General features: G+C 44.7%; 1 protein-coding gene across 1 annotated transcript in view; it reads right to left on the reverse strand.

Annotated features, from left to right (window-relative positions):
- SLIT3 (slit guidance ligand 3) overlaps positions 1 to 18,164 on the reverse strand; it is a 636,449-nt gene that overhangs the window by 201,862 nt on the left and 416,423 nt on the right. The window contains exon 5 of the mRNA XM_054486980.2: positions 17,827 to 17,898. Coding sequence (XP_054342955.1) covers positions 17,827 to 17,898 — 72 coding nt within the window. The remainder of the gene's footprint in view (positions 1 to 17,826; positions 17,899 to 18,164) is intronic.

The following is an 18,164-nucleotide window of genomic DNA, read 5'->3' on the forward strand; positions in this document are numbered from 1 at the left end:
CTTATAGTTGACAATTGCTATCATTTGGTTTATGTCCTTCAGACTTTTTTCCCTGTGCAAATATATATATATATAAAATCATATTCAAACTTTTAAATGTACCTTCCATTTTATTTAATTAAATGGGAACATATGATTTGATAATCTGCTTTGTTAAACAAAGTACTAATATATTGGTTAGATTCTTTAATGGTTTAATTCCTTATCTCAAACTGTTTTCTCATTCCTAAACAGCTTCCCCTTCCCACCTACCGCAACTGTGGTAGAGTAACCCAATTTGAGGAAGCTCTGTGAGTCTTGGCATCTCTTTTTCAAGATAGCTTTTTTCACTTTTTCCTTCTCTCTATAAGATGTGTGGATTAAACTGGCCCAGGACAGATAGCAGCCAGCTCACAGTCTAGCTGGGGTCATGTTTCCAAGGTGCAGGCGGAGTCAGCATTAGCTGAAAGCCGGGCTAGACTCCATCCTCAGCTTGAAGGGCACTCACAGGGAGAAACCCAAAAAGGCTCCAAAGAGAATCAGAGGCTCTCCACCCTCCACTGTTTGGAGAAAAAGCCTCAAAGTAACTGAGAGGGAGGCTTTGTTTTTTGCCTTTGTTCCAGATGAGGCCCTCCCACATTCTCCAATCCGTTGTCGTGATGTGGGACCTCCTTGGCTGACAACAGTCTAAGGGATTGACAAATTAAGAGCAATGAAGGCTTGGATATTAGGCACAAAGGACTCAATGTGAGCCACAACCATCGCCTATCTCATCTCCACTCCTGGCCAGATGCCGAACAGCACACAGGAAAATCCAACAAACAACAGACACTTGCCTTACATGCGTGGACGTTCTCCCCTTTTTATTCTCGGGCCTCTTCACTCTCATTTTAATTTTGGATTGATTTCCCCCAATTGTTTTAAACACTGTTAACAGTGAGTCAGATTAATGTAGATTCATATTTTGACTCTGCTATGTGACCTTGGACAAACTACCTAACCTTGCTGAGTCCGAGTTTCTTCATCTTTTAAAGAAGGATAATCCCACCAACCCCACTGGGTTGTTATAGCAATTAAATGATATAAGAATAATAATTAACATTTGAAGTGCTTACTGTGTGTTAGTGCTAACTCTTTTACAAACATTCTCTGCATTAGGTACTACCTTTAGTTTCTATGAAGAAACCAAGCTTAGTAGAGAAGTTAGCAACTGGCTCAGGACTAGTGGGGAGACTAAGACTTGAACCCAGATCTCTTCTCATTTCAATGCCAAGTCTGTATTCTGCATGCCAGTGGTTCTCAAAAGTTATAGAATCAGCCGTGGAGTGGCTTAAACATGCAGATTCCTGGGCCTTGCCCAGAAATCAGGATTCAGTTAGTTGCTAACAGTGCTCAGGAACCTGCATTCTAAATAAGGTCTGGGAGATTCTGGAGCAGGTGGTTTTCAAACTATGCATGGAAACATTGCACATGGCTACGATGAAACCATGCAATTATTACTTTACCATTATGACTTTAAAAAACAAGTAGAGAAAAATTCTAGAGTAGGCCAGGGGAGGGAACTGTAGGACTTATGAGTCATTGTCTCTACTTGGTTCTCAAAGAACAGGCAATCAATGACAAGAGTCGAGATGGTGCTGGTGACAGAGAGGCACATAGATGTGCATGTATTGAGGAAACAATCTGTCTAAATAAACAATGATGAGTCAAGCTAAAGAATGTGTTGGTCCCTCGGTATTTGGAGTCTTTGGGATGCTTCAGTGAAAATGACCAGTGGTGTGTGACTTTGAAGAAGTAGGGCAAAGTCACTCACTTCTGGAACATGCCAGGGTCATACCCTGATGGAGGCAGAGTGCTCAGCCTCAAAACACTACAAGATGCAGTAGAAAGGGATGTTCAAGTCCAGGAACAGTGCTCTGCTTTGTACAATTAGCAATGGTCCATGTGAGTTGGTTTTGGGAAGATCTGCTCCCATATTTGCCTCCTCCGAGCCTTCTTGACTGCCACCATTAGAGTCACTTTTTCAAGGCCTTGGCAGGCAGTTGGATTTAAACTGATTCAAGGGATTATGGCATTGAGACTTGCTAATATTAGCAAGATTATTGACACCTGCAGCTGCAGGAAAACCCAGATAATCTTGCTAATAACCTGCAGCTGCAGGAAAAACCAGAATCTTCCATTCACTTCCTTGGCCTGCAGCAGGCTCACCCCAGGGACTGGGAGGCGTGATCTATATCAGAGGCCGGTAGTTGAATGGGACCCACAGATGACTGGATTTGCCCAACACGGTACAGACACTTAGTGCTTAAGAAGATTTTGCATTAGGTGCCAACATCTCAAAATCAAGTAATTTCAAATAAAATTTTAAATTTCTTGTTTCTAAATCAGAGAAAATCCCAAGACTACCAAACCAAACCCCAAAACTCCTTCTCCTCTAACCCCGCAAGCCAATAGCCCAACCATAAGATAATCTCTCTGTGCATCAATGAAGGATGAAGGATGCATGAGGATGGGGGTGCAGAATACTAACATTGTATTTATTGAGCACCTACTTTGTGCCAAGCTCTACCGAATAAGTCCTTTCCACGTGTCATCTCATTTGACTTATTTATTTTTTGAGTCAGGTCTCACTGTGTTGCCCAGGCTGGAGTGCACTGGTGCCATCACGGCTCACTGCAACTTTGAACTCCTGGGTTCAAGCAATTCTCCCACTAGTCTCCCTAGCAGCTGGGACTATAGGTTCATTTAACTTTCACATTAAAAATTATGGCTTGGCTGGGTGCAGCGGCTCACACCTGTAATTTCAGCACTTTGGGAGGACAAAGGGGGCGGATCATGAGGTCAAGAGTTTGAGAACAGCCTGGCCAACACGGTGAAACCCCGTCTCTACTAAAATACAAAAAATTAGCTGGCCGTGGTGGCGGGCACCTGTAATCCTAGCTACTCAGGAGGCTGAGGCAGGAGAATCTTTCGAACCCCGGAGGCAGAGGTTGCAGCGAACTGAGATCGCACCACTGCACACCAGCTCGGGTGGCAGTGCGAGAATCTGTCTCAAAAAAAAAAAAAAAAAAAAAAAAAAAAAAAAAAAAAAAAAGAGAAAAGAATAAAGAAAAAGAAAGGCAAAAATTATGGTTTGGTTAAGGGTTAATCATCCTTATTTTATTGAAAAGGAAATGAAGGCTTAGGGAGGAGAAGCAGTGTGTCCAAGATCACCAGCTAGCAAAACAGAAAGAGAAAATCTCAACTATTCTATTGGAGAATGGGATCTTTCTGGGGTAAGAGGTGGCCACATATCAATGGGACTCCCTAGAAGCTTGTAGGACTAATGGAGCAGGGCCCCTGCAGATAGGAGAGCACACAGTATGTTTAAGAGGGAACCTGCCACTCTGGTCAGCCTGTTGTTGCCAGGCAGGACTGGGGCACCCAGTGTTAACACATTTCATTTCTCCAGAGAGGCTGGAAATCCAGATTTTCAAGCAAAATTTACCGATTTTTGAAACCCCATAAAAAGAAAATTAAACTTGTCTGGAGGTGGGATTTGGATCACAGTTTTTGCCTTTCGTTAAATACGTCTCTAATCTTTGGCAGCACAGCAAAGTGAGTGGTTCAGGTTACAGGTTCTAGATGTAAACTGAGTTCAAATCCCAGTTCTGCCACTCAGTGACTGTGTGACCCTGGGTAAATCATTTCACTTTTGTATGCCTCCGTTTTATCATCTGTAAACTGGTGATGGTAATCACTAGGTTGTCATGAGGATGAAGTGAGAGGTAGAAATTAATAAGAACTGTGTCCGATATGCAGTCAGGGCTTGATAAAAGCTTATTACCTACGAAGAAGGAAAGTCTCTGCTTGAGGCTTCATTCCTTCCTTAACACAGCCTCTGTTTATTCGGTGTACATGTCGGCAGTGGGGAGATATGATCACCTGGGGGTAAATTATGGACCTGAGTAGTTATCTCAGACAAATACCCCATCTCTGAGCCCAAGAAATGGTGTTGTCTCTATTAGCAGAAAAAGGAGTACAACCTTAAAAACAGAATGCTAATTAGCTGGGAAATCTTGGAACTGCTACTGGACCATGTGCTGTATACACCAAACCTTATCCACTGGGTACTTATTTGTCTGGCTAGGAAGTTTTCCTGGCAGACACAGTACCCAAGAACTGATCATTTCCATTTAAAAGTAATTTAGGTTTGCGCACTTGTGCCTGGGGACTGTTTACAGAGAGAACTTTAAAGGAGAATGTTAACAATGGCAAATAATAGCTGTGGGTGTAAATGGACACATCGTAACACATCCATTTATAGAGCTGAATGCTTGTGGCAGACACGGAAGTGCTCTGTGCCGGCACGGCAGGCGCTATGCATATGGATGTGTCAGTTCTGATACAAGCCTGCTCTGAAACATCCGCTCCAATAAAAGACCCACATGTACCATGAGCAGTATTGCGGCAGAGATCTCAGGCTCTGAAAACCACCATCCTGCACCCTGCACAAGCAACTTATTTATTCATCTAGCAAATATTTTTGATGATTGGCTCACCATGTCTTCACATGAGTCTCTAATAATTCTCTTTCCAGCACTGGCTGTTGCCCCCAGATGCAAAGTAGTTTATCTGGGGCTACAAGAAGGAAGGGAGAATGGGCAAGAAAGCCAGTTAAACTTCGCCCTGCTGCAGAAATTCCTAACCAGTCCCAAGGATATCTGAACACTTTCAAAAGCCCTAAGCCCCATTCCAGGTAATCACCTCCCAGTCAACACCAACCCTTCTCCTTTCCTTTCCTCCCACAGTAAGCCCAGCTCAGAACCTCAACCTTGGAGTCAAGCTTCCAAAGTCCAGCTCTGAGTCCAGAGACCTGGTGTTATCCCGATTCTCTTTTCTGCTGTCCCTACCTGGTGCTGGCTTCTTGACCCTGCCACTGAATTTTACCTCAATGACAAAACCTAGCTCCTTCCTGGTGGAAGATGGCCTCAAAGAACCATCAAACTTTGCGATATGAGTAGACCTGAAAGATTATTTATCAAGTCCAGTGGTTATTTTTCAAGCCTTTTTTCTCCTCACTAGCCTCTTTGTGACACAAAATCTCATGTTGCACACTAATGTCAAAAGAGGCAATTTAAATCTTTATCACTGTTGAAAAGTAACTATTTGTGGGCTCTTGAAGCACCAGAGTTTCTCAGAATACAAAGTGAAATTCACTGATTTTATGTCAATGATTTATTTTAATAGAAGAGGAAATCCAGACGACAGGGTTGGGTGACAGCCTGAGGGTGGTTCTAGTACTGGTTTCCCATGGATGCTATAACAAATTACCACAAACTGAGTGTCTTAACACAACACGAATTTATTGTCTTAGAATGCTGGAGGTCAGAAGTCCTAGATCAGTTTCACTGCGCTTGTGTCAAGGTGTCAGCAGGACTGCGTTCCTTCTGGACGCCCCAGGGTACAATCTGTTTTCCTGTCTTTTCCAGGATCGGGGCTGTCCTCCTTCCCTGAATCATATGGTCTTTTCTCTCTCTCTGCTTCCAGCACATGTCTTTTTTCTTATAAAGACCCTTCTGACTACATTGGATCCCCTCAAATAATCCAGGATAATCTATCCACTTGAAGAACCTTAATTCTTAATTTGTAATCCTTTTTGCTATGTGGAGTACACATTCACATACATTAGAGTTTAGGATGTAGGCATTTTTAGAAGAGCCATTTTTCAGCCTACCCTAGGCAGGCAGCGGTTAATAGTGGAGCTGGGACTCCTGAGATCTTTTCGTCCTTTCCATGTCTCGGTGGGGAGAAGAGGAAGGAACAGGGCAGGGAAGTTACACCCTCTTTTTCTCTGGCCTACTTTATACCTAGCCCATTAGAAGCCATATGCCAGAACAGGTCAGCCCCACTCAAAGAAATAACAGAAAGAGTGATGAAGTTAAATATCTTTACTAGTTAGGGAGGGTCATTTCAGAGCCAGGAAACTATAAATATGACTTTTATTTTGGGCACGTATTTGTCTAGGAAGGGAAGATTTAGTCTCTAAGATGTGATAACCTGGGCCTAATTAATTCTCGGAGATGGAATAAAAGCAGCAATAATAATTACTACTCTTCAAAACAACATCATAAAGGGGGATAATATTATTTCCACTTAACATATGGGTTAACTGAGGCTGAGAAGGAGGTATGCAATTTGCTTAAGGTCATAAAGGTGGTAAGAACCAGGGTTTGACTCCAGGCAGCCTGACTCCAGAGTCTGAGCACTTCACCATTATGTCAACCTCCTCAGAGATTCTATAGGGAAGCACAGCTCCGGGAATGAGCAGGGTCTTTTGACCACCGGTCTTTTCTCTGAAGGAGAGACTTTCACACTCATACACTTCACACTGTGGCTGGGAAGCTGGGTCAGGGCTTGCCTATCCTGCTGACTTGCTCTGTGCACTTTGACACATGGGAGTCACTTACCCTCTTTCAAAGAAGAAAAAGGAGACTCTTATCTGAGAGTATGAAAAACCAAATAAATATAAGCTGCTGTGAAAATGAAAGAATTTACCTGCATGATTAAAAGCTCACACTTTAGGGCTTGGGGGAATGGAAGGAAGGATGAAAGGGTGGGACACAGGGAATTTTGGGGCGCTGATACTATTCTGTATAACACTATAATAGTGGATACATGTCATTACACACTTGTCAAAACCCATCCAACGTACAAACCAAACAGTGAACTCTAATGTAAACTAGGGACTTTAGTTAGTAATGTATCAATATTGGCTCAGCAGTGGTAACAAACATACCACACTAAAGCAAGGTGTTAATAGCAAGAGAAACTGTATGGTCGTGTGTTGAGGGTATATGGAAACTCTCTACACTTTCCACTCAATTCTTCTGTAAACCTAAAAATGCTCTAAAAATATAAAAATGTTCTAAAAATTAAAGTCTTTTTTCTTTTTTAAAAAAGTTCATACTTTCTTCTTTTCTTTTTTTTTTGGAGACAGAGTCTCACTCTGTCGCCCAGGCTAGAGTGCAGTGGCACAATCTCAGCTCACTACAACCTCTGCCTCCCAGGTTCAAGTGATTCTCCTGCCTCAGCCTCTCCCGAGTAGCTGGGACTACAGGCACCTGCCACCAAACCCGGCTAATTTTTTGTATTTTTAGTAGAGACGGGGTTTCACTGTGTTAGCCAGGATGGTCTTGATCTCCTGACCTCATGATCCACCTGCCTTGGGCTCCCAAAGTGCTGGGATTACAGGCGTGAGCCACTGTGCCTGGCCACAAGTTCATACTTTCAGTCAATCTTGATGGTCTTCTTAGAAATTTTGTCCCAACGGTGACCTTCACAGCCTGCTCCTACCTTGGGTGTTGGCTGATACCAAGCCAGAAATGCTTTTCCAACACTCCCCATGGATCTGTCTGTATCTGCTGTTTCCTTCCAGACATCCCTCCATGCTCACCAAATCTCAGGGTTTTTCCTGGCCAATCTCTCAGAAAATCGCTGCCTGAGAATCCACGCTAATCTTGGGATCCCGCTACAGTCTTGCCATGACCAGCTCTGTGGCCTTGGGAGAGTTTCTGAATTTAAGCCTCAATTTCCACCTCTATACCTAGAGGATAAGCAACTTTTCCCTAGTGGTCCTGCAAGACTGTTGCGGTACTTAAACAAGATAATACATATGGCCCGGTATAGTGACTCACACTTGTAATCCCAGCATTTTGGGAGGCTTAGGCAGGCAGATCACTTGAACTCAGTAGTTCAAGACCAGCTTGGGCAACATGGCAAAACCCTGTCTCTACGAAAAAAAAAAAAAAAAAAAAGTTAGCCGGGTGTGGTGGCTCACACCTGTAAACCTAGCTACTTGGGAGGCTGAGGCAGAAGATCGCTGGAGCCCAGGAGGCAGAGGCTGCAGTGAGCCAAGGTCCTGCCACTGCACTCTAGCCTGGTTGACAGCGAGACTTACTTTCTCTCTCTCTCTCTCAAAAATAAGATAATACACGTGAAGGCTGTGTGCAAACCAGAAAGCAATGTACAAATGCGAGGCACAGAGTTTCTCCCTCCTGGACTCCTCACTAGTATTTTCTCTATTTTATAGACTAAGAGTTGAGAAACCTGCCCAAGCTCACATAGGTAGTGAGAGGCAAAGCTGAAAAAAAAAATCAAACCTGATTCCAAAACTCATACTTTTAATCACTATACCATTTGGGCCCAATAAGGTAAAGAATCAGAACATCAATGGATACTAGAGTCTCAAAGTGTGATCTCCATGTTAATACTCATCTCCTCCTAAGTCCTTTAGATTTCTCTGTGGAGCTAAAAATCGCCAGGCAAAGACTCAGTCCAATGGTAAATGTCTCCTAAGACCCCTGAGTCCTACTTTGAGGGGGTCAGAATCACTGTGCCTTTTTGCCAGGGTATATGAAAGACAGGATTATATTTTATATGCCTGTTTTAAACATCTTGCTTGCTGTGTATTTAGTGCTCAAAGGGGTTAAATGCTTGTGATGAGTTAAAAAAAATTTGTCCACAAATCAAATTGTCTCAGATAAAGTGTAATGCTGGATTTAAAATAATGGTCTACATTATCCTGAAAAAACATCAGTGCTTCTCTAGGCTCCTTCTTGCTGCCTTGACTTTATTCCTCTTTGCTAGGATATCATCATGCCCCTTCATTCATTCATTCAGGGTTTCAGCTGTTCCCTAAAAACGGGAGTCTCTTTGTTCTGCAAGTCATTTATTCCTTTGCTTATTGTTTATTGAGCATCTACTACGTACCAGGGATAGGACTAACTCTTGAAAACAGAACAATGAAAAAGGCAGAATCAACCTCTCCTTTTACATAACTTACAGGCTATAGGAGGAGGAGGACAGCTGAGTAGACAGTTATAACACAGGGTGTTTTAGGAAATATGCAAAGTCTGCCAGAAGACCTGTGGTACTGTCTATGAAACTGTGTCATCTTGGCCTAGAAGAAATTCTACTTGTCACTGATACGACTTCCAATCCCAGGCAGAAATTCTGGGATGGGGCATTTACCACCACTCTCTCCTTGCTTTTACATAATACTGTATATGTCTTTATCAGACTAATGGAGTCAAATCTACCTTTTTCTTCTACTATTTTTCTCATTTCAGGAAATTTAACTAATCAGCTGGTATTTATTGAGCACTTATGCTATTAGCCCTGGGGCAAATAGAGAAGAGTGCCCTAGGGCATGCTTATCCTATGATATATGCTGGCTGTGTATGTCTCTCCCTGTAGACAAAAATTCACTAGAGCAGGACCGTGTCTTATTCATCTTTCTTAAGATTTGCTTCAGGTCTGACAAGAGTAAGGCCTTTGTGTTAATGATGAATGGAACAAAAAGGAAGAGTGGAAGAAAGGAAGGAAAGAAGGGAGGAAGAGGGGAGGAAGAGGGGAGGGAAGAGGGGAGGAAGAGGGGAGGGAAGAGGGGAGGAAGAGGGGAGGGAAGAGGGGAGGGAAGAGGGGGAGAAAAGGAGGGGGGGAGAAAAGGAGGGAGGGAGAAAGAATGAGAGGGAGGAAGAGAGGGGAGAGAGGGAAAGAGGAAAGAAAGGAGGAAGACAGAGGGGGAAGAGAGAAAGGGGGGAAGAGGGAAGAGAGAAGAAGGAAGGAAGGGAGGGAGGAAGAGAGAGGGAGAAGGGAAGAAAACAGGAAAGAAGGGAGGGAGAGAAAGAAAGAGGAAGAAAGAGGAGGAAGGAGGGAGAAATGAAAGGAGGAAGGTGGCCAGGCATGGTGGCTCATGCCTGTAATCCCAGCACTTTGGGAGGCTAAGGCGGGTGGATCACCTGAGGTCAGGAATCTGAGACCAGGCTGGTCAACATGGTGTAACACTGTCTCTACTAAAAATCCAAAAAAATTAGCCAGGTGTGGTGGCAGGCACCTGTAATCCCAGTTACTCGGGAGGCTGAAGTAGGAGAATCACTTGAACCCAGGAGGCGGAGGTTGCAGTGAGCTGAGATTGCGCCACTGCACCGCAGCCTGGGCAACAAGAGCAAAACTCCGCCTTAAAAAAGAAGACGACGAAGACGAAGACGAAGACGAAGACGAAGACGAAGAAGACGGAGAAGAAGAAGAAGATGGAGGAGGAGGAGGAGGAGGAGGAGGAGGAGGAGGAGGAGGAGAAGGAGAAGGAGAAGGAGAAGGAGAAGCAGAAGAAGAAGAAGAAGGAGGAAGAAGAGCAAGAATGAAGAAGAAGAAAGAGAAGGAGAAGGAGAAGAAAAAGAAAAAGAAATGAAAGGACAAAGGGAGACAGGAAGAGAGGAAGGGAGGGAAACAGGAAGGGATGAGGGGGAAGGGAGGAAAAAAAGGAAGAAAGGAAGGGAAAGAGAAGGGTGGAGGGAGGCAGGCAGGAAGGTAGCCATGACCCCTTTCTTTAGATAGCATTTTTAGGTAGCACTCAGCAAACCGGGGCCCAGTGCAACTTCATCTAGCAGCAATTCTGAACCTGACACTCTCAGTCAGGAATGCAAAGCAGGGAAGGCTGGGGAACTTGCTGTACTTCCCAGAGATGATAAATCTGCATGGCCTTGCCTCAGATGAGCAGATTTTCCTAAATCCCCCTTCAAGACGCAGCACCCCATTTGAGACGAGAGCCAGGCACTCTTCCTGCGTCAGAGCCGGCTTGCACTGAAGTACACCTCTGTCTCTGGTTGATAAGCCCTGGTAACCGGCACTCAGTTCCCCAACTCAGCTAGCCCCTGAGTCCCTGCAGTTTGCCTCTGCCTTTTTAGATCCACTTTACCTGCTCGATTTAGGTCCCCCATGATTTCTGAACAACTGCACAAGTCTCCTCACTTCCCACACAGCTTCAGCCTCTGCCTCTCAGCAATCCACCCTCCCCACTGCTGCTGAAGCTGTTTTTCTTACGTGAAAATCTGATCATGCCACTCTCCTATTAGGAACCCCTCAATAAACCCCCATTGCTCTATGGATCACGGGGTTCAAGGTCCTCCCTTCCTGCACCTCCCCATCTCCCTAACCTCACTGCTCTTTATTGCCTCTCTTGCTAGCTATACTCCAGCCACAAATCTCTCACGAACATCAACTCTTTCACACACCTCTGTGCCTTTACATATGTGGGTGAATTTTCACATGCTGTTCCTTTTGCCTGCAATACCTTTCCCCTAGATGAACTCCTATGCATCCTTCAAGACCCAACTCATGTCATTTCCTGAGTGAAGCCAGAATGAGACCTGTCTCCCTGGGCTTCCACACATAGTTGTCCTTACCTCCAACGAAGCCTTAACCCATGTCCTATGACTGCGGGTTTACGAATTGACTCCCTCACTAGTAAACTTAATTTTGTCATCTGGAAAATGGGAATATCATTAGACTGTGACTTCTTCAGATACAAGAATGGCACCTTATTCTTTCCTTTAGTATATTATTCTTACACAATAATACTACTACTATGGTATATTATTATTTCTATAGTATATGATATATATAATTTTCATATAAAGCATTTTAACAATGTGTATGATTTCTGGTATGTAACAGGCCATCGGCAAACACCTGTGAAATGAATGAACAAAGTCATTCTTTCAATACATTTCTAGTCCACTTTACTCCTGCCATGAACCATTTGGGTACTGGGGACGCCGCAGTGATTCAAACAGGCAGGATATCTGTGTACACAGGTTTGCTATGTGCATCCAGAGACAAGTAATAACAGGATAACATCCAGTAACAAGAAATAAATGAGATAATTTCAGAGGGTGATAAGTGCTCTGAAGAAATATGACTGGGTGATGGGATAGAGAGGGAAGGCAGTGGGGGACAGTAGGCAACATTTGAGCCAGGACGTGAAGGATCAGAAGGAGCTGGCTGTGTGGAGGTCTGAGGGTGTAGCATCTTATGTTAAGGGAGCAGTAAGTGCAAAGGTCCTGGGGCAGGAAGGAGCTTGGGGTGTTCAGGGAACGTAAAGGAGCATGGGAAGCATGAGATAAGTGAGAGCACCCAGTTCACATACAGCCTTGCAGGGCAAGACCAGGAGTGTGGACACTGCTCCAGGTGCAGTGACAAAACAAATGGCTGTTGAGATGAGCAGACAGAGATGCTACCGACGAACGACGAACGGGTGCTGGTGTCCCTCCCCACACCTCCCTCACCCTCGCATGAGATTACCGCCTGCTCACCAGGGCGGAGACAGCCCTCATTAATCTCAGGAAGCAGGAGGGCAGACACGGGCGGTGCGGCAACACAGACTAACTAGAGAACACAAAGGCTGCCTGCCCAGCTTTGTTTTCAAAGCGTCAATTCCAAATTCTGCTAGCTGGCAGAGACAGGGGTTATTGATTTTCCCTTCTGGAATGCATGTCCTACACAGTCCTCACAAATAGAAACTGAAAAACAGAGGAAAACATAACTGCTGAGAAAGACAGGGCAAGGGGACATTAAAAAAAAAAATCCATACTGGTTTTTGTCTTTTTCTTATTAGGCTTGGCTGGATTGTGGCCTGTCATCTCTCTTGTTTTCCCAATTCATTTCCTTTGGTTCTATCTCTATGTCTTTCTATGATTTCTTTTTCTTTCTCTCCTCCTCTTTTTCGCTGTGCCTTTGCTCAGTACCTAGCACAGTTTCTGCCTACAGGAGGCGTTTCATACTGGTGTGCTGAGTGTTGGTCTCTCTGCAGGACAGTCTCTCTGAGGGTCTCTTTCTTCATCCAGATCACTTTGTCCATCGAACTGCCTGTCTCTCTTTAAATACAGCACCTCCCGCCCTTCTAGGCAGGTAGTGGAGAATGAGACCAGCCCATTAAACCAGCTTTCAGTAATTGCGTAGAGTGGCATCCCCAGATAATTACTTTCTCTGTCTTCTCTGGAGAAGCAGGAAGCAATTAGGGACTTCCTTCTGCTGTCTGGAGGGGCAGGCATCCAGTTCCTTCACTGAGAGCATCATGCTAGTGGCTCCTCAGGTCCACAGGGCTCAGAGGCCACCTGCGTCCTTTCTCTTGGCTCTGATAAAAATTGCAGGCTTGCCTACTTGCTTAGGTGAATAGCGACTCTGCTCTGCACAGCTTCTGTGGTCACTTTATCGTTCCTGTTTGCCGGCATGGCTGTGAGGAAGATTTCTGTCTTCAGGGTAGACAGAAGTGTCCATGGCGAAAGTCCAAAAGATGGTTGGGTGTGTTACTGATGGTAGCTTAGTTGCAGAGGCCTAGGCCTAATTTTATCTGCTGACTTTTACCAAATTATAGACATTGATGAAAACTTAATTTTATGTGGAAAATGTGGGTATCACAGCTTCTTCCTTTTTTTTTTTTTTTTTTTTTAAGACTGAGTTTCACTCGTCTCCCAGGCTGGAGTGCAATGGTGCAATCTTGGCTCACTGCAACCTCTGCCTACAGGGTTCAAGCAGTTCTCTTGCCTCAGTCTCCCGAGTCGCTGGGATTATAAGTGCCTGCCACCACACCCAGCTAATTTTTGTATTTTTAGTAGAGATGGGGTTTCACCATGTTGGCCAGGCTGGTCTCAAATTCCTGACCTCAGGTGATCCACCCACCTCGGCCTCCCAAAGTGCTGGGATTACAGGCATGAGCCACCATGCCTGGCCACAGCCTCTTCCTTCTTGAAGGGAAATGTCAGCACAAGCAAAGAAAATATATGTCAAAACTACAAAATTATTATTTTTTAAACCAGATAGTTTTTGATTTTCTCCTTGTGACAAAGCATATGGTGTTACAAATAGGCCCAACTGGCTGTCATTTTACATAGCATGCAGTTTGAAGCTGGATATGCCAGTAGTTTATCTTCTACTCTTTAAGGTAATAGTGGAATGGTGTGAATTCCCCGAGCTCCCGAGCTCACGAGCTCACGAGCTCACGCGCTGTGGTGGAGCAGGCTCCGGGGCTGGGTAGTGGTTCTCAAACAGGCTGATGACAAGGACATGCATCTCTGAGATTTAAAATTTGCTATTTATCATTCACAAGGTAGACAATCTCCATAATTGAAGACTGGTAGGAGGAGTGTTTCCTTAGCAGGTTTTATAGAAATTTAATTTGTGCTAAATGTCTCTTATTTTCCATGTGCCGATGCATATTTAAACATACAGCTTCATTATCACCTCTGTCCAGATGCTTCCCCTCCATGAAGCATCAGATCCTCAGCTCAGGTCCTACAGTTCTAATTACTCACATGAGTTTTCCTCTTGGGCTGTAAGATTATTTAGTCTGGCTCCCTCTTATTAAAACCAAGGAAGCTGAGGACCAGAGACATAGCGTGGCTTTAGCAAAGTCCTTCAACCAGCAGGAACTGGACAGGATGTCAGATCACAAACTTCCTCACACAGAGAAGATGCTCTGTCTACAATGCTGACGGAAGACTTGACATCACTTCACACCCAATGTGATTACAACCCAACTCAGGATCTTCCAAGCCCGGCTCCTCCTCCTGAACTTTCCATTTCTGTGAAGTGGAAGCTTCAAGAAGACAGCACTCACAGATTTACATTGATATATCTTACTCCCTGCTGTTTTCCCCAGAACTAGCACTTAGAAGGCACTGAAAAAATAGTTTGATGGATGTGTGAATGAGTGATTATGAGAATTTGCCATCATTCTCTGTATTGTCTGAACTTGGAACTAATCGTTTTTCACTTCTTTTTCCATGGCCTCTAACAACTCACTGACTGCCAGGCTCTGTTGATTTTGTCCCCAGGGACTGCTTACTTTGGCCTCTTTCTCCACTTCCTGCTGCTCTCTCCCAAGAGAGAGCGTGAGAGAGAGATACGAGCCTGAACTCTCACATTGGACTACAGCCTCATCTCCTGCCCCGACCTTTCCTTCTGCCACCTCCTCCTGTCCTCGGTTCGTCTTCCAGAACAAATGTTTTCACCATAATCTGTCCCAGGGCAAAAGCCATCCACATTCTCAGTGCCTACATCTAAAGCCCATGCTCCTCGCAGTCAAGGCCCTCCAGCAACCGGCTTCCACCTCTCTTTCTAACCCAATCACACACTCTTCTGCCCCAGATCCCTCCACTCCCATGAGATGTCTCTGCTGGAAACACACCTTATACAGTTTTGCCTTCACACTTTGCACGTACTATCTTTATTACTTTGTGAATTCTAACCACCATTCAGGCCCAGCTGCAGTCTTTACTATTGTAACAAAGGAATACAGCAGCAACAGTAGTTAGAACTTTCTAAATACCTTTCATGCATCAAGCGTAGGACTAAGTTATTCATATGCATTATTTTATTAACCTCCACAAAAACCCTAGGAGGTAAGTCCAATTATTATCCTTATTTTATATAGTGGAAACCTAGGCTTAGAAGTGTCAAGTAATGTACTTAACATCACAGACTAAGAACCTAGAACGCATGGAATTCATACATACTTCTATCAGACTGCCAAAACAATGCTTCTAACCACTAGGCTACATTGCCTAAAGCTGTCTGTTCCTTCTGAGCTCTGACAGCCCCTCATTACGTATAGCTACTCATTAGCCAACTTTCATGTTGATTGGTACTTTACTAAACATTATCTTGTATGTACATGATTCTTGTCCCCAGTTACACTGTAAGCTACTGGAGAACATGAATTTTACCTCTGGGGCCTTTGGGTCCTGCCTGACAAGTGCCTGCTGACTGAACTGATTAGAGGTACACAGTACTCAATTCCCCTTAGGTGTTTTTGGTTAATTCATCCTTTAGGCAGTGAATTCACTCCCCTTTCCTTCTTCCCCCAAGCCCAGCTGCTAGTAGTGAGTATAAACAAAGAGAAGATCCTCACTGAGTTTAGGATCCCGAGTAATACACATTTGCATGGCTTAGAGGGTGGGCTGATGGTGGGTACTAGAGTGACTTAGGAGTCTGGGTTTCTAGAATCTTGAACCTTTTAAGTCCTGAGGCCTTTGCGTAGTTAGAGATATTGTAAGCGGGGAAAAGAGACCCTGTAAAACAAAATCTGAGAAATCCTAGCAACTATTAAGAACAATTGTAGGATTTATTCACTTTCTTAACAATCAAAAACATAGTCGGTAATTAACTGTCCAGCCCTGGTTATATATCACTACAATATGTTCTTTTTGGTTAATGGCTCCATTTAAAATTAGTGTCTTGAGATCTGACTGATATATCACTTTATATACACAAAATGTTCTTTTGGGGTTCAACCATCAGAAAGCTGGTTGACCCTGAGTTAGTCACTGCCCCTCTCTGTGCCTCCATTTTCTCGCACCCTGACAGTCTGGCAGGCTAATTAACATAGTTGTTTTTGGTTCATGTGAACAGTCTTGAGTTCTTGGAATGCATGGAACGAAATGCTAGAAAAGCACTCTGAAATGTTAAAAGTGCCAGTTCAGGATGAGAGAAGATCTCTCATTATTTATTTAGTGGTTTTGAAGGTTTGGCTTTTCTGTATCTCATTTTCTCAGGAAGATATAAACTCAGGAGGCTGTTCCTTGCAAGAAGCCTACACCTGTCCTGCAAAGAAACTCCCATTCTTTGTGGGTGTGGCTGCTCCACCCCGCCCTCTCCTGCTCTTGGGAAAACACCCTCAGAAGCAGCAGCGGGTGGCCTCCTTGTCCTCGAGCCCCTTGCAAAGTCCTCTCTGCTTCTCTGTTCCCTCCACCCACCCCCGGAGACGCCTCTGCCCTCTTGCGTGCTTTGCATGTTAAACACCAAAAGCTTTCCGCTAAGTCCGCAGCGGAGGAGATAACCTGCATCTGGAAGCCATCACCAGCTGCCTTCAGTGTGCCAGTAAACTAAAACCCCTGCATTCATTACAGGGAAAAGTGACAATGTCTTTTTTTTTAAGCCTCCCTTAAGACGTCTCAAATTGAATCTGGGGCTGCAGAGAAGGCTGCTGGGCAGAAGTGCTTGCTCAGCCAAACCAGACCTTCTTCCCTACCCCTCTCCAAAAGCATGTTCCGACCCAGTGGGCACAATGGTTTAGGCAGAAAATTCAAGGCATAGTCCTTGTAGGGGCCCAGGAGTCATGAATAAGGGGTCAGTAGGAGAAGCCAGGTAGGAAATTGTCAAAGTTCAAAAATGCCATGCTGGAACGGTCCTGCTCTTGACTGTGGTGACAGCTGCACGAATCTGCACGTGATGAAATCACACAGAACTACCCATGCCTGCGCTCACACAGGCGTATACAAGTGAGCACACGTGGAGCTGTGAAATCTGAAGACTAAGGTCTGTGGATTGTACCAACGCCAGTTTCCTAGTGTTGATACTGTACTGTGGTTATGTCAGATACTACCATTGGAGGAAACTAGTACATGGACTTGTCTACTATTTTTTGAAACTTCCTGCGAATCAAAAATCATTTTAAAATAAAAAGTATAAAAAAAAATCCTAGGGCAGTGGAAATGGATCTGGCTATGTCTCTCCAGCTTCCTGGGATCTAAGTCCCCATGCTCGCTCTCAGGAGCCGATGATGAGCCTATTAATAAGAGTGAGAGCTTCAGCACCATCATCGTCAAGCTTCCAATTGATTGACCACGTACTATGTATGAGGCAGTAAGATATTTCTTCCTTTTGAACACTTTCTCAGTTGCACAAAACATGCCCACAAGGTTACCATCCCCATTTTACAGAAGATGATAATGACGCTGGGCAAAGCTGGCTTGCACCAAGGTTCTGTGGGGCCAGGCTCTAACTCAGCAGGCACTGAGGCTCCAATGCTCATATCTGGTGATGACTAACCAGCAAAGCACAGGTTTCTGTGACACTGTTGTGGCATCCAACGTGTGTTCCCTAGAAATCACTTGAGCACAGCCCTCAATCTCATCTCTGAAGGCACCTGGACCACGGACCACCCTCCTGTCCCATCCCTCACCCTCACTCTGGTCAGAGAGCCCAAGTTAGCCACATACGTAGTGAAGCAAGGAAAACATCACTTACAGGTTCTTCACATCAGTGATGCCGCGGAACGCCTTCCTCGGGATCCCCTGGATCTGGTTTTCACTCAAATCTCTAAACAAGAGAAGAGGCACACTGCGTTAAAGACCCAGGCTGTCTTGATCTGCATCTCATTAAATGATAACAATCCCCCCCACCCAGGCTGCTGCCTCTGCGGTCAGAGTGTATGGGGGCTGTTTGGTCTCAGGCCCCAGGCTGCTACAAGCATTCACATTGTTCTTCAAGTGATGGCCTTTGCTGAAATGGTTACCAGGCGGAGCAGCTCGCCTCCAGGGCGGGCTCTGTGGGTGGTCTCGCACCTCCAGGCCACGAGCCAAGAT

This window comes from Pongo pygmaeus, chromosome 4, assembly GCF_028885625.2.
Source record: "Pongo pygmaeus isolate AG05252 chromosome 4, NHGRI_mPonPyg2-v2.0_pri, whole genome shotgun sequence".
Classification (NCBI taxonomy): domain Eukaryota; kingdom Metazoa; phylum Chordata; class Mammalia; order Primates; family Hominidae; genus Pongo; species Pongo pygmaeus.